Source organism: Neodiprion lecontei, chromosome 1 (assembly GCF_021901455.1).
Source record: "Neodiprion lecontei isolate iyNeoLeco1 chromosome 1, iyNeoLeco1.1, whole genome shotgun sequence".
NCBI lineage: Eukaryota > Metazoa > Arthropoda > Insecta > Hymenoptera > Diprionidae > Neodiprion > Neodiprion lecontei.
Genome location: NC_060260.1, coordinates 40262055 through 40288522, shown reverse-complemented (window position 1 = coordinate 40288522; position 26468 = coordinate 40262055). Strand labels below are relative to the sequence as shown.

At 41.0% G+C, this 26468-nt stretch overlaps 1 protein-coding gene across 4 annotated transcripts in view; it reads left to right on the top strand.

Annotated features, from left to right (window-relative positions):
* The window catches only part of LOC107224865 (solute carrier family 12 member 4), a 77503-nt gene that overhangs the window by 44994 nt on the left and 6041 nt on the right, over positions 1-26468 (top strand). For 3 of the 4 annotated variants that reach the window (XM_046741810.1, XM_015665088.2, XM_046741799.1), the window contains exons 2-9: positions 8892-8989; positions 17056-17319; positions 18789-18974; positions 19568-19803; positions 21111-21295; positions 22367-22528; positions 23388-24826; positions 25511-25618. In XM_046741810.1, coding sequence (XP_046597766.1) covers positions 8892-8989; positions 17056-17319; positions 18789-18974; positions 19568-19803; positions 21111-21295; positions 22367-22528; positions 23388-24826; positions 25511-25618 — 2678 coding nt within the window. Of the gene's footprint in view, positions 1-55; positions 595-8891; positions 8990-17055; positions 17320-18788; positions 18975-19567; positions 19804-21110; positions 21296-22366; positions 22529-23387; positions 24827-25510; positions 25619-26468 lie in introns of those variants that run through there. The other variant, XM_015665089.2, reaches the window with a different exon arrangement.

The following is a 26468-nucleotide window of genomic DNA, read 5'->3' as shown; positions in this document are numbered from 1 at the left end:
AGGGATGGAGGGAGGCAGCTCCCTGCGCCCGGGACGCGCTCAACGCCCGAGAACCGCGAGGCCGCGCGCGGGTGTCGCAAGCCTCTGCCTTCCTTGCCCGACGCTGCAGCTTTAAAGCCCGGCTTGCAGAGCCACGAAGAGCGAGCGAGCGACCCGGTGATCGAGGGTCGCGTCGAAGGGTCAGAGAGACGAGCTGTGCCTGGTTGCGTCTGAGATGCGGTGCCGATCATGCACAAGATACGTTTAAAAGTGTTGACCGTATAACCGGGCGCCGCCGCCAGATATATAGATATATATATATTGTACATATATACGTATGTACACTGTCCGGAGAGCACCAGGACTGCTCTCAGAGTGATTTTGTACCCAAGTCCTACGTCGTGTTTGCGTCGCGTGCGGTTTTCACGGTACTCGACTGACCGATTCTTTGACCTCCGGGGAATCCGGCGAGGACGAGGAGGAGACGGCTGAAGGACCAACGCGGATAGTGGAAAAACGAGATTTAACGACAATTTCAAGAGGAATCAGTTCGCGCCATGAGCGAGGGAGTACCAGCGAAGTCTAAGGTCAAGTCGGCGACTCTACTGGAGGCCGGTATGATCATCTATCGGGTTTAAAAAATCATCGTCGATGTTTGTAGGAATCGTGTCAGCCTTTCGCATCTTGCTTCATCAAGGATGAGATTCAAGTGTCTCGGAGTCCGATTGTGTGCTCGGTCAAAACGTCCGGTCGGTACAGAAATATTATGGAACTTGATAACTGTGTCCGAAAATTTCTTATCGTTCGTGGAAGCTTTGTTAACTTTTTTTTTTTTCTATTGCCAATACCGTGGACAGTGAAGCTGAAGCTGAGAGCCAGAGTTAGATACCAAATGTGTTAAACTCTTTGCAAATAGAAAAATGTTGTTCAATTTTATCGTCATAGTTTTATTGACTTTCGAACTTCATTGCCTTATTCAAATGTACATTAGAACGTTTGGCTGTTGGCTTAAGCCTCCGTTTGCGGCTGAGTAAATATGGGAAAAAAAACAGACACGCGCGATTGGAGACACTTGAATCTTCGTACCGTAGATTGACAGTCGAAAAAACCATTGCAAAAATATGAAGAAACTTAATTGAACGTTTCATGTAACTTTGTATCATAGATGTAATTTTGTACAGTGATCATCTCGTCACGTCTCTTCGCAATTTTTTTACAGTATTATAACGAGAAGTTACGAAACCTCAAATTTCAACGGGTACAGTAGTGCGATCGTTGATTGTAGTCGTCAAACTGATTGTGTTGCGTTTGACAAATGATAAAAATTTAGTGCAGGCGCGCTGAATTCCCGAGCTTTTAAAATTTTACCAACGACAGTTTGGCTCGTTGTAAAAACGTCAGTGCGACCGTTCTTCGGTGATGACCTGCACAATATTCATACATGATATATTATCCGCAACGTTCATTGCGATTGACAGTGTCCATGAATTGAGGAGATGATGATTTATACACGCGCGTATAATATTGTGCTTGAGACAAATTGAAAGGCGTGGATGAATCAACGAAGGCTGCTTATATTTTCCAGTCCACTCTTCTTCCTCTTCTGCTTCTTCTTCGTCTTTGCCGTCGGTGGCAGAAGACGGCGAAAAAATATCTGCTCGGATCAAAGAGGTTTCTGAGATTCTTCTCGAAACTGGCTTCTTCGCCTCCTCTTGATTTTCCTTCAATGAAGTGGCCCCGAATTTCTAAGATTCCGCTTTATTCGTACAGATCTTGCGATAAGCCGCTGATCGGATTTCCGCCTTTTATTAAACTCAATTTCACTCCTCGTGCCAATTTATCAACCTCTGGAGCATCACGAATCGAAATTACACGAAAAGACTGTTAATTCTACACCTCGCTGTAAGTTTTTTAGTAACTTGATCAAACCACTGTAAGTATTGAGTTTACCTTGTTTTTTAGAAGCTTTAGGCACTTTTCTTTCTGCGTAGTTGAACCCGTTTCGTACACGGAGAGAAAAATCTGAGAAAAATTACCCTGCTGTTACTATAATCGTGATGTAAAAGACACCTAATGCATTTTTTACCGTGCTGCATCAGAAAAATGCGTCGTCACATTTTAAATTTTGCGCTACCGAAACACATAGTTTCTAAGCAAGGTAGTAATTTTTTTTATAAAAACCCATAATTTTTGTAACATGCATCAATAAAAACTGCAATAGGTGTCTTTTACATCACGATTAGTAACAGCAGGGTAATTTTTCACAGATTTTTCTCCCCGTGTACGAAAACATTCGTACGCATACAATACGAATCGATAATATAACTGTAACTCAACGTCCTAATCAACAACGAAATACCGAAGTTTTTGTTTTGCGTTCTTAACGAACAAAGTCTTTTTTTATACACTATTTTCTTTCTTTCTTCCTTTCGCGATTCCAAAAACTGCCCAAACGTCTGAAAAGAATTTGAAAATGAATCAACGTTCGCCCGTAGAAAGAGTTTTGCACCATATTTTCGCACTCCTAAACCAGGGTTCGTACGCTTTTTGGAATCTGAAATTTTCTGACTTTTCCAGATATTCCAACCTGAAAGTAAGATTGTTTCAACAACCGTTCAAAAAATATGACGCCGATTAATGAAACATTTTTTTCTTTTATACTTTAATATTGCCCAGTAACCATCTTACCGCCCGAATATAAATTTACATACAATAGCCTGCGATTTTCCGTAAGAAAAAAAAAAAAAAAATAACGAAACAAGTTTCGGCATAAAGTAATATAAATAAGACGTATAAAGTAACGCGACGAAACAAAATTTTTAGCGCAATCTCTTTCTTTTCTCAATATCGGTAGTACTTCGTATAAGAACCGTGTTTATTTCTTCAGTAGACTCAAAATTCCAATATCATTTTTGAAATTCCCCGAGTTTTCCAGATTCTCCCTTTTGCGTACAAGAGTTAACCGCCAAAGGCAGATTATGTTCGCGTCGATTCCATACCGTCGGTATTATCCACCGGAATCGGGTTGCTCAACGAAAACGCGGCGTCGGCTTCACACCGACAATTCGAGTAACGAGGAGGGCCATTAGCGGACGGATCGTCCGTCCGTCGATCGCGTCTTGACGGTTGGGAATATCGTGTGACATTCGCCAGCCAGCCAGCCACCTGAACGAGGAAAAAGATCTTCTCCGTTTATCGGCACAAGAGATCAGAGATTCTTTCGATTCCCGCCAGCAATAAATCAAATCGGCAAACTCACCGCGACGCGGACTTCAAACTCCTTTCACCCCGATCCTCGGCTATCAGTGAGACAATGCAAAGCTCTTTCGCCTATCATTTTCTTCTTTTCAAACGATTTCTGCTATCCTCGAGTACGAACCAATACTAGTGAATTTTGGCAAAGGGGGAAATAAAATTTCTAGGTATACTTTTTTATAACAATAAAGTACGGCTATATTGTATTAGGAATTCGCGAATCGTTATCGCGGTGATACATTTTGTATAATAGCGACAATTATCGGTGCGATTACACAGCGTGATCAGAGATGAGTAAAGAAAAATAGATTTTGCAGAACTTTGTATAGATATAAATACATGTATTCGATATTCGCTTTTACAGCTCATATAACGTTACTCTTATACCTTTCTTTGAATGAAAAACGTTTAATCATTTACACGCAAAATTACAACGCGTTTGTGTTTCTTCCGTTCACCAACTAACATAACAATCCTCTTGTACAAGCAATTGAAAGAACCGAACGATATCGACACGTTAACCGCGTTTCCATACAATAATTGAGTGAATTAATTTCCACAGAACGATAAATAAATGATTTCGGCACATGCTTAAAAATTAGACGGAGTATTTTCTAGGTATGTAATTATCGTGAGTACTTTAGAGAAAAAAGAGAAAAAAAAGCTAACCACGCCCCGCGTTCCTAAAAATATTACATCATTATATTTTTACAAGTATATAAATTATATACCACCTCCTGCCGATTATTACATACATATTCTTATTATAATCATTATCACGCTTGTAATTATAATTTGATTTTCAAACGGTCTTAATAACTCAATTGATAACGAGTTCCTTCTCTCTCTCTCTCTCTCTCTCTCTCTCTCTCTCTCTCTCTCTCTCTCTCTCTCTCTCTCTCTCTCTCTCGAATACCGGACGTCGAGTAGCTCAATTAGCGTCCGCAGTGAGGATGATTGGTGAAAATCGCAACGGCCCTTATACGTTCGCGTATTTCTTCCCGCGCGCGTGTGTGTGTGGGGGGCTGGGGGTGGGGGTTTGATACATGCACGAAATCCTCGAGGCATACAGCCGCGAAGTTGTCATGGGTGGGGCGGCGAATAAGGAGAGAAACGGGGAGGCTTGGCTGCGCCGTGGCGCGGCGGTGGGACAGGACAGGAGAGAGATCAATGCGGAGTGCCGAGAGCCGAGGCTCCAGCTTCCCTCCGGTTCTCCCCCATACCACCCCCGTCCCACCCCCGCAGCCCTGACGTACCCAACGGCGACCCACCGACCTATATTTAACTTGAATTTCCGCGCAGGCAGCGCCAGGGTGGGAGAGGTGAGGTGAGGTGAGGTGAGGTGAGGTGAGGCGAGGTGCCTGGATCTCTACGTAAGAGAGCGTGCAGCCTTGCTCCGCCTGGCGCCGGGGGTGGTCGGCGCCTCGATCCACCCCCCAGGATCTGAACTTGCCGCTCCTTGATATAAAGTTTCGCGGTAATATTCTCTCGATATCCTCATCCTCGCACCCACACCCCTTCGATACCTCGCTCGATGTATAATATGAAAATTTTCTAAACTCTGCAACTTGGCAACTGCGGAAGTAATATTATAGCTGTGTATGATTTTGGGACAAGCCGCTGAGTGCGATTATGGTAATTTCTGGACTACGTTTTGCATATCTGATGTCTTTTAAATTTGGTTGGAAAATTATTCGGCCGATGATGGTTTCCAGAGCTTGTAGAAACGACGAATTCTGTAATATAGATAAGATGATTCGGTAATTGATTTTTACTACGTTATTATTTATTTTGTTTTCATTTTTATTCACTTTTTCTCCAATTTGTTGAGAATTTATGAGTATGTGCGGCCACATTATTATTAAACATTTGAATAATAGAAACTCAAAACCGGGTCAACTTGGCATGGACTTCACCATATGTAAATTATTATTGTAGAATATTATTATACATACCCAATTCGGTACTTTGTAGTATAGAAACTTATATAACCTTATTATAACATACAGTTACGTTTAATATCGATCGAATTATACATATATTTATATACCTATATCTACACGATGAGAAAATAGTGTAACGAGTGATATTTTTTCATACGTTGCAGGAATTATTAGATTAAACGGTCTAGATATTGCGGAGCAATAATCGTTATACGATCTCATAAAAGCTCACCTTCTATTATATAATTACATGAACTACATATGAAATATGTTGCGACGTGCAGGCTGCAAGAATCGCGTAAAAATATTGCATACAGGAGAGAAGTGCACCAGGAACAAAGTTTTATTGTCTGCGGTAGAATTGGAATGAATGAATAATGAATATGGACGAATTTTGAATTTCAATTTAACGCATGAATTGTTACCGAATTACCATATTCGCTTTCAACTACTCTTCGTCATTCGCAGTGCATGCAATTTTCTACGAATTCATCGACCGATCGAACGCTGGAATTTCAAATGATCCGTTAAATTAAAGGAATATTCAAGAAATTCTGCAAACTCGATTTTATTTTATTCAATAATTTAGGCGCAGATCTTATTCAAATTCAAATTCCATCATTTTTTTTTTTTTCCTCGTTAATTTTCAACTTGTGTTATCGACGAATTGATATTTTTATATCTCAATTTGAATATTATCACTCTCTGTTCAACTTTGCACGACTAATAATAAATTCTTATCGCTATATGTAGAGAAAAAAAAAGTAACGAAAACTGTATCAGCTTCGCTTAATTACATTCATTCTTGTCATTTTTCATCAAATTGGCAGTCTTGGTTAAAGAAACAAAAACAAAAACAAAAAAAAAAAAAACTTACAAAATGGCCCGGTTGAGTAAGTGCATTTAATTCGATTCTACCACTGCAGCGGAGCGGCTGTAATTAAAGAAATAAATTATATTTGACACACGGCATTCGGTCACTCTACTCACGATCAGCAGAGACAGTTCTGTTGAAACATGCATACAAGTTGTCGATTGAATCTAAATACCGATGAAACAATGAATAAATACATATTACACGTAAATAAAACGAAACTGTAAAATGTATTCTGCGTAAACCGTACCGGGAATCTCCATTCATGAATAAATAAGAGAAAAACAATTAACTTAAGGTATACTACACAATAACAAGGAGATTAGCTGTAAACCTGTTTTACATAACATTTTTTATAAATAAACTTCCAAGAGTTTCATATTTTTACGAATGCTTCAGCAAAAAGTTGCTAAATGGCTTTTTACGTCGGCCATTTTAATAAAAAATTTCTCCTTCTCTTTTACATCCCTTCGTTTTCCTTCGGCTACTGTAATTTCCCGGTGATTAACAACGATTGCGGTGATAATAGACCAGCGCCAATTCCTGTCGCGTTATTCATCCGTGCTTAACAACGTACGAATACACGTTAGTCACGACACGTATAAATATATTCCAAATTCACGTTTGTGCTATTTTTCAATACATTGCTCCGCAGTGTTTCTACATAATAATGATCTCCGATGATCCGCGTGCTTCGATTGTCTATTAGCACCGAACGCTTTCTATACTTCAGTTGAAACGACACGTGATACAGAGGTTATAATCGCAGCTTCATCCTTAGTTTCATTTCATTTTTTCCCATTAACGTTTGTCTGCTCTGCGAGGGAGGAAAAAATCAGACGAAATATGTCCAGCGGACAGAAAATGACGGTCGGCAGATTCTTACTGACTACGCCTTGCGGCCAGACGGTCGGCGGAGATTCTGACGCGGAAAGATCGGCTCACGGTTTTTACGCCTACGCGAACCAGAGGCAGGCCAATGTTAGACCAGGAGGTTTTTTGCCGATTCGTTATTGCATTCGCTGCTGCTGTACAGGCAGGTCGACTTTTCAATTGTGATAGAGTAAATTTTATTAAGGAGATCTCCCCAAATTTCATACTTGGGAAAATACACACTAAGGATAATCATTCATAGGTTGTGATTCCTTGATTCTGCGCTATTAGAAAAAGTTTCACTAAACACACGATGTTCCAGCAGATCGGATTTATATTGGTTTTATTTGTTACTTTTCTGTTAACAAATATGACACAAATTTTAGTAATTTTTTCCAAATCAATCCAAAAATTTTAGCGGACTTGGGATATTTATTTTCTAACCGTGTATACATGTATGTACGAAATAATTCAGACTTATTTGCAGCTCGAAAAAACTTGACTCGATCAATTCCTTCAATTGATCAAGAGTAAATTGATTTTATAGAATCACTTCGTAGGTTATTGTACCTCTGATTTCACTTCTTTGACACAATTGTACGGACAAATAATTTGGCAAAATCAATAAATCTCTGTTTAATTATTGATGAAATTTATTTCCCAACTTTCAAGAGTCAAGTAATATCGAATTATTTCATAGAATCTGAAAATCTTATTGTAATTGTGCACGGAAATATGAATTTCAATCATCTTGCAAAAGAACGTTTTGCCGAAGGTCCGTTTGAAAAAGAAGTGTGAAAAATAATAGAATACGATTTTCCCGATAGTCAGAGGTCAAGATGAATTGCGAGTGGGAATCATCTGACAATTCTGTGACGCACAATTCCCGCTCACCTGCATCAAGTCTGTCGCAGTACCTGCAACTTGCGATATATCTTATTGGCAATTGGCCTGCCGGATACTTCACCGTTATAGGATTTAGGACAGATCACCTCTGCAGTGGTTCGTGTAACCGCGATAAACTCACGAACGTGTGCGGTATTGTATCGTGAAGACTGCAGACGACTGCACGTAACGAACGTTCTCAAACCTTCGATATTTCTCATTTCAGTTGAAAGAAATAGAACGATTCGCTTTTCCATTCTACGAAATCTTGAGATTTTTTTTGAGCCGTTTGCTATACTTCCGGAATTAATCATAATATCATCCATATTCGAACCACGAATTCCATCGAATCAGCAATTTGTTCACTTGTAACTGACACTTCAAGAGATAAATTGATACAATGATTATTCGTTTCATTATATGACGTAGAGTCGGACGACCGTGGATGCGTAATGTTAGAAGATTCTCTTTTCAAATATTTTCATTCAACCCCAAAGGAAATAGGTACTCGATAACCGCTACTTGGGACAGGCTTGGCCAGTGGCCAAGGTGACCACTGATCGGTCTTGAATGGACATAACATAACATGAGTTTCCTTAAACGGTGTCGAAGTGCAACTTATTACTTAACGATTTTTCAAAATCTTCAACGTTTTATCGGGTTACAATTCAACCGCCACTGTTATACACTTGGAGTTAGTATAACGTATATAAGACCGTTTCTGCGTACAGATTCCGATACCGACATGTTACCGACATTGTCGGCAAATGTCGGTAACGGGATCTGTACACAGAAACGATCTTATACGCTTACTGCGATTCGATTATCATTCTTCTTGCGATATTTCTTCGTCAAGAATAACCGATACAGGGTTGAAAAAAAAACTTTACCACCCCGGAGGAACGATCTTGTACTTTTTGTAAATTATAACCTAAACCACCTAAGATTTTTCTACGCAGTCGATGTGATGCTGCAGATTGATTCTTGCCTCGAGCACCCCACAATCTAACCCGTCACAACACCCCGAATGATTAATGGTGTATTTTATAACACTTGGTTATCGGATATTCTTAAAATTTCAGGCGACGGAGGCGGGGCAGCTGGCGATGGTGAACCATTCGTCGGTAGCAACAATGCCGAGAAGATGTCAGGCTACGAGACGAACCTCTACCTCTACAGTGTGAGTCTTGACCCTTTGAAGCATACATTTTTCATTGCAATGAAATTCTTTGAAACTGGTCGTATAGCGGTTCTCGATGTCGCTGATTTAAATAACGGGGTCAGATCTGAGAAATTTACAAAATTCAAAATGACGGATCTAGTATCAGCGAATAGGATCAACTTTTATATTTTCAGGCCGCCATTTCGAATTTTGAAATTCTGACGTCGGATTCGTTTTCAGCGACTCCGAAAACCTCCCTGTAAGAAATTTCAAGCTAATCGGATCAATGTTTATATTTTCGGTCCGCCATATTGGATCTGCTATTCTGAAATTTCAAATTTGAACATCGAATTCGTTGTTAGCAACTCCGAAAACTCAAGATTACCGAGTTCTATTTTTTTTTATAACCTTCCACCAACTTTCAACACTTTGTTTATTTATAACGCTTACTATATTCGCGAAATAATCATAATTCCTCCTAAAGCATCAACATCGACATCTTGGAAGTCCAATAATGCAAAAAAATGACAGCGATATCTAAAAATTGAATATAAATCTTGAATAACCGATTCAAAAAAGACGTCTCTTGTATCAGCAGCCATGCCCCAGAGGGTTAAACACGTAATTTATATACGTCGCTGTTATAGCTGTAATACCTGTGTATACACAATACCCCGACGCCTGTAAGCCACCACCGGGTAAAATGTGCGTGCACGCAGAACTGTATCACCTTGAACCGTCATCGCCGTCGTTGTCATCGTCGCCCGTCCTTATCCCCGCGACGTGCACAACGACGAGACCGTTGGGATAGCAATAAAAGGGGTGGAGGGGTCTAAAAGCGGGAGACTCGGTCGAGGTCGAGCCCCGTGGCGTGTCTTTACAAGGCGATGATTTAAGGGGATGGCTGTATGCCGAGTACCGACCGAGTAATCAGATCTTATTTTACACCTTTTATTTTCTCTTGAGTATAACAAAAGCGTTTCGAAGTTTTGGAAAACCGTGTGGAGTTGACCATTTTACTCGTGATTGTCATCGAGAAAAAATTAACCGACTATACAGCGTAAATGTAATTCGCTGTTTTTCACTCGCTTTGAGATTGTCACACGCTTCATTATTCCATAACCGAATTACATAGTTTTTATATTCTTTCGTCAATTTTTTTACCCTCTCTTGCTAATTTCGTTTGTAATATATTACAGTGGACTAAAAACTAAGTGACATGTATTTTTTTGTGTCTGCCATTGAACACTTTAAGGGGGTGAAACCACCCTCCAAAGTGAGGCATGTCAAGAGGCGATTTGGCTGTTGTTTTTTCCTCCAATTGATAAAATTACATTATTCATTTCTCGTTATGAGAAAACTTTTCCAGTTTAATTGGTTGACAAATATTATGTTGTTGCGGATGAAACTGCCAATTCATCCTTTGACATGCCTTACCTTGGAGGGAGGTTTCACCCCCTTAAAGTGTTTAATGCCAGAAGTCTAAAAAAAATATCCGTCGTTTAGTTTTAAGTATACAAAAACATATTACAAGAGAAATCAAATCTGAGAGACCGACCTGGGATACTTTCCTTGTTAGTGCAAATCACGTGAACGCGACTGCGAACCCCAACTCTAATTTCCCAAAGTTTGACAATCGATTTTCCGCACAGGAGATGGAAACAGTGGCGAACAGGTAAAATACGATTTTGCTGGACTCGTCGGTTAAAGTCGAAAGTCAGGCATCCTCTTAATGAAGAGGCGTAAGCTTGCACGTAACTTTTGCCCTCGTCGTCTCACCGCGTCGTTACACCGCACGACCCTTTCCTAATTCCATCCTCCAGTTTCCTAATTTACCCTCATCGCTCTCGGCACAAAACGTCCTGTGCCGAGGATCGGAGACCTTCGGTCTTTAGCTTCGTGCTTTTCTATGAGGGGACATTGTTATAATCAAACCGAAAATCAACCACTTTCGAATATAAGTTTGGACTTGTGATCAATTTTTCGTCTCACGATATCCCGACACCGAATCAACCGATCTTGGGGATCTTGATATCAATCGTCGCAGTTAATCCTAGCCTAGAACCGGTCAGTTTTATACCGAAATCGGTTCAGTCATTCCTGAGTTATTTGTAAAAATTAAAATTTTTTTTGTTCGACGATAACACCGATGAAATTTGATCGTTTAGGTTAACCAAATTGGATGAGGATGAAAATCTTTCTAGTCGTAAATTCTTATGTTTGGAAACAACGGAAATAATGGAAAGTACCATAGGACTACTCCTCTTAGGACAATCGGTTTTTCCTACTCGTTTTTACTCACGATAAAAAAAGTTTGCGAAACTGTAGAAAGTCGTTTTTAATAACAACAAGAACTTTGATAAGATCCGTCCCCTTTTCGCCCTGGTCAATTCTCTATCTGTACTTGTTATGTATGTAACTACATGTACCTGCATAATGTAACGTACTTGGTGGATGTATACGTGTGACGTACGTGATACTGGATTCATACCTAGGTATCGAGCGAGATATCGGGTAACGGATCGCTCTCGATTCGGCTCTCCGAGCTGTGTGTTCTATCTCGTAGAATTCCACACTTGGAAATGAGACCAGAGCATCAGAGACAGCCTTGCTGCATCACCATCCTCCTCCTGCCACGCTCCTGCAAGCTTTAGCCATCCTGCACGTTCTTCTTTGACTCTCGTCCGACTTTCCCTCACTTCTATTCCTCCTCCTACAACCTCGCCTGCAAAAGTTGAAATTCGGCAGTCAATATGTCGCGTTTTTCTCACGCTTGCGATCCTTTTTCGACCAGCAGCGGATAAGGACACAATATTGTGCGAGGAAAGGATTCGTAAACCACCGTAATTTGTATACCTACGTACGTATGCTATCCAAATCAGAGGAACAATTTCACTCGACCCGAAAGCGTGACGTCGTCCGCATAGATAGGTATATTAATTATCCGACGAGAATAGATCATAATTGTCGTTACCTAACGCGGTCTGCAACCTGTTGACACAGGTAATGCGTTTTGATGTACGATATTAACATTCTTGTCCGAGAAAAGAGGATCCAATTCTGATACATGTGAAACGGGATAGTGCAATGCAGGTTAAATATGAGGTTAAACTCGAAGAGTAGTTGTACATATGTGCAGAGAAAGAGGAAAGAACAAGAGGCAAATATATGTTTACGACAAAACTGACAAAATCCAGGAGCATAAGGTGAACAACATCCGTCTGACGGTCTGTTTGTACCCGCAATATATATTTGCCTGTTGAAACCCCCGGTTTAAATCTACAAAAATCTGGCTGGATCCGCTTAAATCCCGCTACCGTCGGGTATAACGTCTTCATCGAGATGTCGGCAAGCTTACCCGCCACCAGCATCCGCACCTACATAGGTAATTTATGCATGTATTCCTCCTCGCCTCGATACCCTGACGAAATCCCCTCGAAGCATTCGCGCAGGTCGATGATAGAAATATGTCTACCCGAGGTAAGATGTGAACGGTGCAAGGACGCGAACCTATGGAATTACAAGAGGAATATTTCTGCCGTATTATATGTATAATGCATGTACGTACGTACATAGGGGTGTACGCGATATATGTATTATACAACCATCAGCGTTGTGCTCGGTTATAGCTTCTGATATTGCCCTGGCATGGTTATAGGCATGGCTGTATACGTGTCCGATTCGGGGTGTTATAACTTTATTACATACTTCGCATCTTGTCATCCTTGTCGCTCATAGTATACCGTATATCGTATATCGTGACAAAAGAGATTTTTTCGGCTTTGTCGGGGATCGGAGGGATAATACAGGTTAATAAGTTTTTTTTTTTTTGGAGCTTCTATTGAGATAGTTGAATTTCGATTCTATACATCGAATATAACCAGAATCTTTATTTATTACTTGTAAAGTTTGATTTGTACTTTTACGTTGATCAATAATTCTGGAAGTTTTTGCTTGATAGTTAATACTGGTGTATATTTGGAAGAAATAGGAAAACGTTTTTACCAAGATGTGATGGAGTTTATCGTTATTAACGTTGTCAAGGGCAGTATAATGAGAACACGATGGGAGATTAGGTTTGAGGTTTGATACGAGAAAGTTCATACGAAAATAGAAGTACGAGAAATATTCGTTTTCAAACTTTGTTTATCAATTCTTCTACATTTCGAGTTTATTATTAATTGTTATTTTTTAATAAACGTGATTTAAATGCCAAACTGAAGTTTGCTTGGTTGTTATTTACAATAAATGTTTGAGAAGATAGGTAATTTTTCATTGAATCCAAAACATCGTTCTGGTTTCTACAAAAAGAAACTTTATCTAATAAAACTATTTTTTCATTTATCAGTTACGTAGAAGAAATCAAAATTTGACATCCAAAACCCAGACTCAAAATTCTTGTTGACCTATGTAATATATTGGAAAAAGAAAGTCGGGGATCAGGAACGATGGGAACATGAAAGTATCACCTACAAGGGTCGCATATTTAACTAGGTGCGAGAAAAGAATAGTAGGAAAAGTTAGTCACGAACATTTTTCCTTCGCCTTCCTAGCGATGCGAATCGTCGATTGAACAATGGTCGACGTTGCTGATTTATCCAACTATCGTTCGTTGACCAGACAATTGTTTCGTACAGGTCAAATAATGCTTCTCAGTTAGCATCCGCGAGGCAGCATTTGTGGTTGGGTATATACAGAATATTCGTACATTGCATGGTATTTGCGCGTACAGCAAATTATTGTTTAAAGAGGTTGGTGGGGCGAAAATCAATATTCTTTGTCCACTTGATTACGAGACACAGTCGCACATCGAGTGTTTATCGAATTTTGATAATCGTACGGTTGATTACGATGATTTTCCTCAAGATTCAAACAAAGAATCACTCAAGTTACGAACAAAGACTTACAGATATCAATTTTCACTTGACACTGCTTTGGTCAAATGGTTAAAAATTCAGGAAACTTATTCGATTTCATTCAAAAATGGCTTATTTTGGTGGGAAACCTATTTTTTCGATAATGTGTATAACATTCACAGGTGACTTCTGGTTCTCGGAATTCGATACAAGGTGCGGGATTGTATAACTCTCATGTTATGCTTGTGATTTTGTTTGCCATATAGAATATCGTTCGATAACCGTTGAATGCCGGGATCAAAACGTTCGCAAAGCAAATCTCCGAACTGTAAACGCTGAAAAGCTCGTCAACGGTAGCGAATTCGATTTCATGCCAGAATGACTTGGCTGTTTGTATTACGTATATAATATCCGTAAAACATATACTTCATAATTCCAGACAAGCTTGAAGCCGACCTGGAACATTATTTAGAATTATTATTCCGTAGCACAGGTTCAAAATAGTGAGAAAATAAGATTGTGATTTAGTTTACCATCGATGGCAGGTGCCGGGCGGTTCTGGAAGTTGAGAACTACTTTGCAACTTGGTCTTAACGATAAGTGCATCGTAAAACTTGGCTCGAAGTACGTAGGCACATATGAATCCTTTGTAGGAGTAACAGGTAGCTAACAAGTAACTCTCCATAAGTTGAAGAAACTTATTAGCAGGCGGGAGGCAAGCAGGAAAGCAACCACCGTGACCCGGCAGCCGAGAGGAGTTGTTCAATTTGATAAAACAAAATAACTTCCAAGTTCTCGAACACTCGCTGATGAAAATGGCCTCTTCTGACGTAGACGTTCATAATTATACGAAAATCGCGCTCCAAGTTTACCTCGAGAATCGTAAATTTCCACGAACGGTTTGAATACGGCTCTACAAGGAGAGCGAGGGTTGATATAGAGGCGCAAGCGGCGAGGGGTGCGAAGATAACTGTTCGCGAAATGCTTTTCGCATAACACGCTTTTTCCCAAATTAGACAGAAACTCCGACAAAACATCGCTCGAACAACTGTTTATGCTGTACGTATACCCTGGCTCACGGATTTTGGCGTAACTAGGGAAAACTCTACTTGCAAAAACATACACTCTTCAAAGTTCAAAGTTCATGGAGGGCTTGAGTTCGTTTGGGCATATTTTGAATACGTGCAAGTTCTCGAATTACCTAATTCGACTCATTCTTCATTTTAAAAAGTGAAAATTAATGTCATTGCATACGTGTAGATTGCTTCTCACCCGGACTGTAATTCAATATTAACGAGCACCGACCGAGTAAGCAAATCCTACCTCACACTCATTTCTCTTCACAGCGATGAAATCCTTTCGAACTTTAGGAAATGATATAGAGAACAGGCATTACGAAAAGTTCCGAACATTCATGGAAATACTGTGTAAGATACACGTGCAGCTTACTATCACTCGTTTTGAGGTTATGACATGCCACCAATTGATAGATAAACCGTCATTTTTTCTTTTATTTACTCTTGAATTTTTCAAATCTATCTCAGTACAAACCACTGATCTCTGTACTAACTGGATGGCTGATTAGCGTCCTCGACCTGAGTCGATCAGAAGCAGACAAAATCGACACCAGCGCTTCAATAGCCTCGATGGAACTAACCAATCACGTGATTCACCGTGTATGTCATTGGTTAACATGACAGAACCATGTGACTTAATCTGTTTCTGATAGGCCATCACCCACGTGATCCGCTAATTTAACTTCCTCGTATTGCAGGGCTAGTGTCGGTTTTTGGGGCTTCTAATCGGCACAAGCTGCCAATTCAGCCATCCAGTTAATACATAGATCAGTGGTACAGACAAAAGACAAGAACCCTGTAATTGTAATCGGGAATAAATCGACCTAAAGTAATTCTATCGCTAAGAAGAAAAACAAACATGTCGAAACCATGATTCCCGAATTTGTGTTGGTAAAACAATGGAAGGTCCAACATCCCTTAGTCCCAATCAAAGGTACTTGACGTCCTTCTACGGACCGTTTCGAACGAATTTTGAGGCACGGTACGCGGTTCGGATTCGGGAGACTCTTCGCCACTAATTATATTGGAACCCTGGCTCCCTTTTATCGTGAATAAATGCCGTTATGTGTGTATGTATAACCGTGGGGTGCTCGAAAAGCGCGAAGCCGTTAATGACGTACGTAGTGTAGGTATGTATATTTCGCTTTTCCTTTTCGTCGACGCCGTTGGCCGCGGCTCTCTTTTAGGTGGTTGGGTACATTTATGTTCGCGGATTGCTTACACAAGATACAAATTTATATCTCGGTGACTCGAGTGGTTTCCTCCGAGCACCCCACGTCGTCTCCGCCTCAACCCCTAAAGTGAAAGCCTCGTCTTGGTTTATGGATCCTCCTCACCGTATTACCTCCGCTAAATCAGTGCCGCTGTGGCGACAGGTTTCCATCCATGAAATTCACCCCAGGAACTAATCTCGCCGCCCTCTGTGTCCTCTTTGCCTCGGCGGATTGGTTCACGTCTCAGACGAATGAAGTCTTCACACCTTGCTACTTAGTTGTATCGTCATACACTTTGTCTTCGTTCAGTCTCGAAACTTCGAAAGAGAATTGATTACAACTTTGCCTTTCGACGGTTGAATTGCGTAACGCGTTGAAGGATCCAATTATCATAATAATAACCACGCTTCTTTTTTACAAACTGCACCATCTCGAGATCCACGAAATCATTTCTCCTTTACTCCCGCCTACAGAGACTTTCATTTTGGTAAAAAATTATCGCATTTTCAACCCTCCAAGGCGGTTCAAGGTAACGACGTCAAATCATGACGGTCAGGCTTGTGAAATATTTAACCAAGGTATTTTTTTGCTCGTTACGGTCGCCCCGATCTGCTGCACAGTGATAAGGCGTGGCGCAACTGCTCAAGAAGCAAAATTGACTCGGTCAAAGTAAACGAATTTCTTTTTTGCTCTCGACGAGAGTCGACGTTTTTTCATCCATGGTATAACGAGATGAATAATCGGCTTCGCATCGTCACTGAAAATCCCCGGACGCATAGTCATCGAGTCGTTGGAAGAATAGCGACTAGTCTAACCATTCCGATCCCTAACAACTGCTCCTACTTCAGGAGTTGCTCCTCTAATAACTGTAAACGGAGCCTTTCGAATCAACCATTTTCGGCAAGTAAGTAATTCCGATGCAAACACGCGGTTTCCAGGAGGAAATGGAGGACCGGCCGCGGATATCAACGTTGCTCAACAGTCTCGCGAACTACAGCAACACGATACCAGCGGCGACGGACCCTGACAGCAAATCGGCACAGGCCGCGGGTGGTGGGGCCCGAATGGGGACGTTGATCGGCGTCTTTCTTCCCTGCATCCAGAACATCTTTGGCGTGATACTCTTCATCAGGTTGACATGGGTCGTTGGTACCGCCGGGGCAATCCAAGGCTTCCTCATAGTGCTCTGCTGCTGCTGTGTCGTGAGTATAATACAACTTACCAAATATTTCCACGCAATCATGGGATTGGATTTGGTCCAGGTTGTATGTGTACTAGGATGGTCCTTAAAAAGGTAATTTTCGAATTTTGATCGGCTCGCTCCCCTGATTGACATAATTCAAAAATAATTCCCTAATTTTTTTCAGACTCTTATCTCAACTCTGACCCGTGCCCCAAGAAGCGGGCCGTGCAGCAAATCTACCGAACGGGTTTAGATGAAATTTGGTACAGGTGCATTTTTTGGGTCGCTGATTACGAATCTGAACTCGAAAATTGAAAATTCGTAATGGTGGATCCAATATGGTGGACCAAATACCCAAAAGTCACTTGATATTGCCATATTGGATGCACTATTTTGAATTTTGTAATTTCGAGTTCAGATTCACAATCAGCGACCTCGAATATGTCCGAGTACCGAGTTTTATCGAAATCAAATGACTTTTTGGATTTCGCTCCACCATATTGGATCCGCCATTTTGAATTTTCAAATTTTGAGTTCAATTTCGTAGTCAGTGACCCAAGAAACCACCCTATACAGAGTTTCATCTAAATCCGTTGGGTGGATTTGATGTGTCCTTGAAAGGTTTGAATGGAATCCACCCTCTTTGGTGCACGGGTTAGAGTTGAGATGACAATCTGAAAAAATGAGGGAATTATTTTTGTATTGTCTAGAGCCGATTTGGAGGATGAGCCGGTCGAAATTCAAAAATTACCTTTTTAAGGAAAAAGTGGGCCATCCATAATGTAAACCATTGAAACCGAACTCGGTGAAAACCGATGGCATCGATTGGGCCGGAAATAAAAGGTTGATCAGTGAAGTGTGCGGCCGGATTTGGATTGGTCAAAGGTCAAGCAAGCCACGGCGACAGTGTGCGCTGCAATTGCGCCTGACGTTGTCACTCAGGCTTGACGATCTATCAGGTGGACAGTCCGGTCAAAAACTGTTCAGGGGCAGAATTATGAAGTATAGATTTGAAAATGAATGCAGCTCAGATTAATCCAATAAAGTTACCATGAATTACATCATCGAAACCATGCCTCTTAATATAGTGAAGAATCAAAGAAATCATCATTGTATTTGCGATCGAAAGAGTTCAAGTATAACGAACTTTTGACTGTGAAACATCGTAATATAGGATCCCGCAAGCTATCTAATCGTTAGATGATTAATTACTAACCTTACGATTAATAGAAGTATCATAATTCATGGCTTGAAATTATTTTTCCTCAAAAACATCGTGGGGATTGTTTTCTGTTAAAACTTATGTCGGAACCTAATTTAGTTATTGAATTTAAACCCCACTCCTCCCTCTGGTTCCTAATTTTTTCCCTTCCAATCTTTTTCGACTGGGCCGAACACCTGATACATTCTCAATGATCGACCAATCTATCAAAACCTTCGATTAATACTTTCTTATCCCGAACAACCATTCAATTCTTATTCTCGTAGACAATGTTGACGGCAATCAGCATGAGCGCCATCGCCACCAACGGCGTGGTTCCAGCTGGCGGTTCTTACTTCATGATATCACGAAGTTTGGGCCCGGAATTCGGAGGCGCGGTCGGCATGCTTTTTTACATGGGAACCACCCTCGCGGCAGCCATGTACATCATTGGTGCTGTTGAAATCGTCTTGGTAAGCGCGTCGTCGCATGCATTTATAAAACATCGACAGCGTTATAACTTTACCCTGGTATAAAAATTAATCGCTCAACCATCTGCGACAACGCGTGAGAAATTAAGCATGTAGAGTACACCTTCATTAAAACGGAACATCGGTGCCAAGCTGAACTAGAACCGTAAAAAATTCAACTCTGGAACGGCAAACTGTCCCTAATCAGCTAATTAATCTGTGATTTTGCTACCGTTATGACGTGGAAAATTTAATCATCCCTGTCACTCCGAGATACGTCTATATGAGATGTGATCGTAACGATAATCTAAGCTTGCGGTTTAATAACCAACGATATATGAGCCCACATGAGGGATTAAAGGATTCACAAACATTCGGCGAACTCGACACTTTTTCACGCTTTAAGTGATATTGACGGAAAATTACGATTGTTACTTTCTGACATGTTTTTTTTTTTTTGGTTCAACGACTCATCTATTCGCGAATGAATGTTTTGAATTTCGCAGAAATTGGCAAAATACAATAAATAAAAAAAAACATAGGTAACGCCGAGTGTTTCTCATTTTTACTCGAATCCAATAAATGTGGTATTCCAGACATACATGGCACCGGGGATGAGCATATTCGGGGATTTTACGAAAGACGCCAGTATAATGTACAACAATTTCCGAGTCTACGGTACTGGGCTGCTGATGGTGATGGGAACGATAGTGTTTATCGGTGTTAAATTTGTAAACAAATTCGCCACGGTCGCTCTGGCCTGCGTAATATTTTCGATAATCGCCGTCTACGTCGGTCTGTTTTACAACTTCAACGGAAGCGAAGCTCTCAAGTAAGTCCCTCACCCCAAGATTAGCTTTAAGCATGAATCATGTAGGTACTCGTGCCTCTTATATTCCGGCATAATATCCTGTCATTGATCCTATCCGTCACGCAAATTGTATTGTATACATTATCATGTTCGCTCAGTTTTCTTTTTCACCGTTGGCGTAGCTGTAACACCTGCTACCAGCAGTTAAAGTCGCCAAGTTTGAATTACGTCAAAGTGTGTTCATTCGCGGTCATACAAAGTATACGATAGAAAAAATTTGACGAATTTATAACACCGTAAAATGAATCAGTCATAGTGGTACATCGGTTTATCATTCGAGTCCTGTAAATCAGACGAATTCATTATTTCACTATCTCCGAGTTGCATATGTGTGATGTGGTAAAAAGAGAATTGCACGTAAAAAAAAAAAAACTCGTCCACCGATTCAATTCGTCGAAGCTATATAACCGGATTCGCATCTATAATTGAGCTCCCCTGGAATCACTTAATTTTCTCCGTCCTTTCGGACCTTCCTCAATTTATTCCATTTCTTGCTGCCAATCGGGTTGGGTCCGATAAATCTCTTCCCAATGAACCCTACTGTTCTATTCCGACCCTCTTTCTCGCGTTCAATAATTCTCGCGAAGGCGTTTAACAATCTTCAGATACGCACTTTCGGTCGATTTTCGACAACACGCGTTGTTTTCCTCCTTTTCACTAAATCTGCGCTACACAATTTCTTTCTTTTCCTCCTCGTAAGGGAGAAAAGAGAAGAGAAATAGACAGACGATTAAGGCATTCGGAGGCAGTGAGATAGTAAGAGGCGCTCGGTATATATGTATACATGCACGTATAGATATATACCTATATAACAAAGGCCAATAAATTCTGGATGAAGCGGTTTTTCCCGGACAGCGGCATGCCTGAAAGGATTAGAGCCCGAAATTCATCGAGCGAAGGCTTAACTAGCAAAAAGCTGGGAGGCTCAATGCGCGAAATCGGTTTTCAACCCCATTCAACCTTTTTACCATCAGACTTGGGAAAAAGCTGCGGCCTTTGGGCTCGGGAAATGCGTGCATCCTTGTTTTATGCTAAAATGGATATTGGCTGGGTGGGAAAGCACGGTTTCCAGTGGTCCTGGAAGTCCTTGAGGTCCTGGAAATGTCCTTGAACTTGTTACGGATATTATACTGGACACCGTGAAAATCTCGACGCTTTGACGTATCTCAAAGCTTGACTGTGATGCATGCATACGTCCCTTGCAATCCCCATCCGCGGACCCTTTGTACAACTCTTTGTGTGCGCACCTCTCTTCTGTATAATTTCAGGATGTGCGTGCTCGGCAAGCGGTTATTGAAAAATCTGAAGAACATCACGGGAGGCTGCAAGTCTGGACCAGACGGAGAGCTGGACGCTATATTCTGCAACAGTTCCGGCTGCGATCCGTATTATAAAGCTCACAAGGCCGAAGTAAAAAACGGAATCCGCGGATTGGCCGATGGAGTTTTCATGGGTACGTATACTACAGACTCTCTCTTTCTCTCTAAATCAGGTTGCGGAATTGAGGCAAGAATGAATCCGAAATCCTATGAAACTGTGTACGCAATAGGGTGGTTCATTTTTAAACCTGTTTCTTTTTTTTTTAATGTGCCACTCGAAAAATTTTTGACCTGTACTGAAAAAAAAATGTCGTAAAACCCGGAGGAGGTAGGAAAATATTTAGAGGTCGGCACCAATTATTGTAACATTTTTTATTTATTTCTATACGTGTCCACCTTACTACTTTTACTTGTTATAAAAATAAATGAAAAATATAACAATAATTTGTAGCGACCTATAAATATTTTTCTACCTCCACCAGATTTTACGACAATTTTGTTTCATGCAATATTTGTAACAAATTTTTCCAGTGACTCATTGAAAAGAAAGAAAGAAACGTTAATAAATGAACCACCCTAGTACACAACCTCACGTAGCCTTGGAGCTCTTCTACAAACAGAACAACCTGTTGTAGAATAGTTTGCGCGAGCTAAGTCAAACATTGCTACTGAGTAGCCGCGTTCTTTCGCCCCAACTGGTTGGGGTTGATTTCATAAAGTCGATTCTCTGTTTACATCCACAGCTGTTTTTGTGGAACGCCTTCTTTTAAAGATAACCGCGCGCACTGTTTGACCCGAATAATTTCATCCTTTGAGGTCATTTTTGGTTAAAAAATCATCTCTTCACTGCTGGTTAGAAAATCATATTTTAATTCTCCAATGAATTGAGAATTTCCAGAGGGAATTACATACAATTAAGTTTATGGATGAAAAGAGGGGAAAATGGAAAGGAAAATGGTCAAGTAACAAGTTTTCATGAAACGACCCGCCGAATGGATCGCTGAAAGTAACACTGTTACTGCTGCTGTTGCTGGTTGATGATCAAACGCCGAGATACTTAGTATTGGGACCAATATAGGAAAGTTAAAAAGCAATAAGTGTACTTCCTATAGAGCGGTCCAATTTAATAAGCTGTAATAGCGTTACAGCACTTTGTTTGCAATTACACGGAGGACAAAAGCTGACAGTTTGAAAATGTTTTTCAGAGAATCTATGGGACAGTTTTCTGGAAGAAGGCCAATTCCTTGCCTACGATAACGAGCCGGAACACGTCAACACCCTGGGTGGTCCAAGCTATAATCAAATTCAGGCCGACCTCACGACGACCTTCACTATTCTAATTGGAATTTTCTTCCCCTCGGTAACAGGTAAAAATTAAACACACCTTGTTTCGCATGCCGTTGATTAAAACTCGGCTTCATCTGCTACAGAGATGAAAAAAGGTAAATGATTTGTTATTTATTCCTCTTTCAACGCTCTTTTCGCTGAATTTGAATTAATTTTTTCACGGTTCATACAAAATAGCCTGCACTTGGCCAAGTAGAGCAGACCAATTTAATTTTAACAAGGATCGTGTCGAGCAGGCCGAGGTAACGAACGTGTCCATTAAAAATAATTCTCTTATTCGTAGCTGCTGCGTCATAGTTACTTGTGGTGCATTTGATTTTACTGCATAAACATCTCGAGCGACGTTGATTACTTTTTGCGAAGTGCTTGAAATGAAATTTAATCTTCCTCTCAAATACACGTGAATAATATTAGCAGAGCCATATCGAAAACTAAATCTATGTCAAACCCAATCAAGAGTTACAACACGATTTGATGCTCCAATTATTAATTAGAAACCCTACCTAATTAAGTAGAAATATCTCACTAAAAACTCTTCTGGAAAATCGATTTCGCGAAAAACGGCTTCGACATGCACAGACGCAAAACCAAAAGACTCCTCATTTTGTTACATGTAAGAAATATAACGTTTGTCGAAAACGCTGAAGAAACGAGAGACAAAGAATTGGGGCACGGACAAGCCTCATACAAATAGCCAGTAATCCCTAATTATAGCAGCTATAAAAAGCACCTGATTTCTGATAGTTTTATTCTAAAGCCAATCACAACGTAATTCGGTTACTGATTCTAAACCTGCGTTCCTCAATGTTTCCATTACTACACTATTTACATACCAGACTGCACACATGATACATCCTTAAACGTGTTTACGGTCCGCAGGTATAATGGCCGGATCTAACAGATCGGGAGATCTTGCGGACGCTCAAAAGTCGATACCGATCGGAACGATATGCGCGATTTTGACAACCTCGACGGTCTACCTTTCGACCGTTCTTCTGTTCGCCGGTACAGTGGACAACCTCCTGCTGCGTGACAAGTTCGGTCAGAGTATCGGGGGCCGTTTAGTAGTGGCGAACATCGCCTGGCCGAACGAGTGGGTGATATTGGTCGGATCTTTCCTCTCGACTCTGGGGGCCGGTCTACAGTCGTTAACCGGGGCACCTCGACTACTCCAGGCGATCGCCCGGGACGGGATAATCCCGTTCCTTTCACCGTTCGCGACCAGCTCGAGCAGAGGAGAGCCGACGAGGGCGTTGCTGCTGACGGTGGTAATATGCCAGTGCGGAATCCTCCTCGGGAACGTCGACTACCTGGCCCCCCTCCTCTCGATGTTCTTCCTCATGTGTTACGGGTTCGTAAACCTCGCCTGCGCCCTCCAGACGCTCCTCCGCACACCGAACTGGCGACCAAGGTTCAAGTACTATCACTGGAGCCTCTCGTTCCTCGGGCTATCGTTATGCATCGCGATTATGTTCATGACCAGCTGGTACTACGCCCTACTTGCCATGGGGATGGCTGGCCTGATCTACAAGTACATCGAGTACCGCGGTGCCGAGAAGGAGTGGGGCGATGGTATCCGGGGTCTCGCCTTGTCCGCCGCCAGGTACTCGCTTCTCCGGCTCGAGGAGGGACCACCGCACACGAAGAACTGGCGGCCGCAGATCCTGATCCTCTCTAAACTGACCGACGACCTGGTTCCGAAGTACAGGAAGCTTTTCGCCTTCGCAAGTCAGCTGAAGGCCGGCAAGGGTCTGGCGATTTGCGTCAGCTGCATCGGCGGCGATTACGCCAGGTCCTCCGGCGAGGCGATGGCCGCCAAACAGAGCCTCAGAAAGACCATGGACGAGGAGAAGGTCAAGGGATTCGTCGATGTTCTCGTCGCCCGCAGCGTCGTCGACGGGCTTAGCTGTCTCATTCAGACCACCGGACTCGGCGGCATGAAACCCAACACCGTCATCCTCGGCTGGCCCTACGGCTGGAGACAGTCGGAGGACGAGAAGACCTGGAAGGTATTTTTGCAGACGTTGCGCAGCGTCACCGCTGCTCGCATGGCACTGCTCGTTCCCAAAGGGATAAACTTCTTCCCTGACTCGACGGAAAAGGTCGTTGGAAACATCGATGTATGGTGGATCGTTCACGACGGTGGTCTTCTTATGCTGCTTCCATTCCTTCTCAAACAGCATCGTACTTGGAAAAATTGCAAGATGAGGATCTTCACCGTCGCACAGATGGAGGACAATTCTATACAGATGAAAAAGGATCTAAAGATGTTCTTGTATCATTTAAGAATCGAGGCTGAGGTCGAAGTTGTCGAAATGGTACGTTGTATGATTGCAGGAGTGATGATAACATTCTTTTTATTTTCTTCCATTTTCAGTCCCATTCGATACGTCTTTTCACTTCCTTTGTTTATCCAGAAACACTTAGAACTTCACTTAATGTCAAATTTGAAATCCAAATAAGTAATCCTGCGATACTTTGAACTTGTTAGAATCCAACGACTCAAATAGCGCGACGCGCTAAGGGGTATACATATAAGCGTACTTCATATATCGTATATAGGTATGTATAAACCAACGCGGTTGGTTTGGGGTCATCATTTATCTGGCTTCACTGTCGAAAGCACCTGTCAGGTCACGTTAGTCGAACCGGATCCATTAGGAAACTTTTTCAGCAATACAGTACAATTTTCATTCATGTCTGAATTTTCGCACGAATAAACTAGCTGTAATTTATCGAAATCGAATGTACGACAAACCTTTTGAATGTGGTAGAATATAGTACGATGTCTCAAAAAATGCTGATAATTGATGTTTTTCCGTAAAAATCCGTTGGTTCTTCTTTTATTCACGTTGCGGGAACATTGGTTTAACCTAATTAAACTTTATTAACCCCAGTTGCATAATGCACTTGTTCAGTCTTCATTCCATAATTCTTTGAGTGAGATATCGTTTGGAATCGACTGCAGATCTGATACACCCTCAAATATTTTACAATTCCAGATGGACTCGGATATTTCCGCATATACCTACGAGCGTACGCTGATGATGGAACAGAGGTACCAAATGCTGCGAGAACTTCGTCTGAACAAAAAGGAGTCCTTGGGAGTCGTAAGTATCCGACTGATAAGAGTAGTAATTAAATTCAAAATACAGATATATTAGGTGAAAATATTTGAATCATTAAGTGACAGATTAAGGGGTAACACCACTCCAAAAACAAACGAAAAGCGCTTTTTGACCACTTTTTTGGATGGAAGAAAAGGTAATAAAATAATAATATTTAAGGAAGTTATTAGGCGTATATTTAAGTATAATACTAAAAATTAATATCAACAAATATTGAAAAATGGTGACACTGGTGCAATTACGGTGAGACATGTTTGAATCTAGAAAAAAGAAACCACTTAATCTACATGTCTATAGCTAGAGAAATAGGTTGCGGATTTTTAAAATATTAATATTTATATGATCGAGTATTTGAATGAAAATCGTCAATTTTCGACCAAAGAAGGGCACTTATTTGTTAATAAATAATGTTTAAATTAACTTATCGAAAATCCCCTACGTATTTATGTATCTATTAATACGTAGATTGGGTGATTTTTTTTCCAAATTCAAATTTTCACCAGTCACAATGCGTGCCACATTTCTCGTGAGAATAGCTCCAGTATGACCATTTATGAATATCAGTTGATGACAATTTTTGTATTATACCTAAATATATGCCTAATAACTTGCTCAAATATTATTATCTTATTACCTATTCTTTCATTCAAAAAAAAAAAAAAATAGTGCGTTTTTTAGGTTTTTTTAGTGATGTTACCCCTTAAGATACAAGCATGTACAATATTCCTGTGAAATTGTACCATGCATGCACCATAGATTATCCAATATTTGTAAAAAGATGATTAGACGGAGATGCTGATCCGAATATCTCTGTTTGTTACGCGCCCGTGAC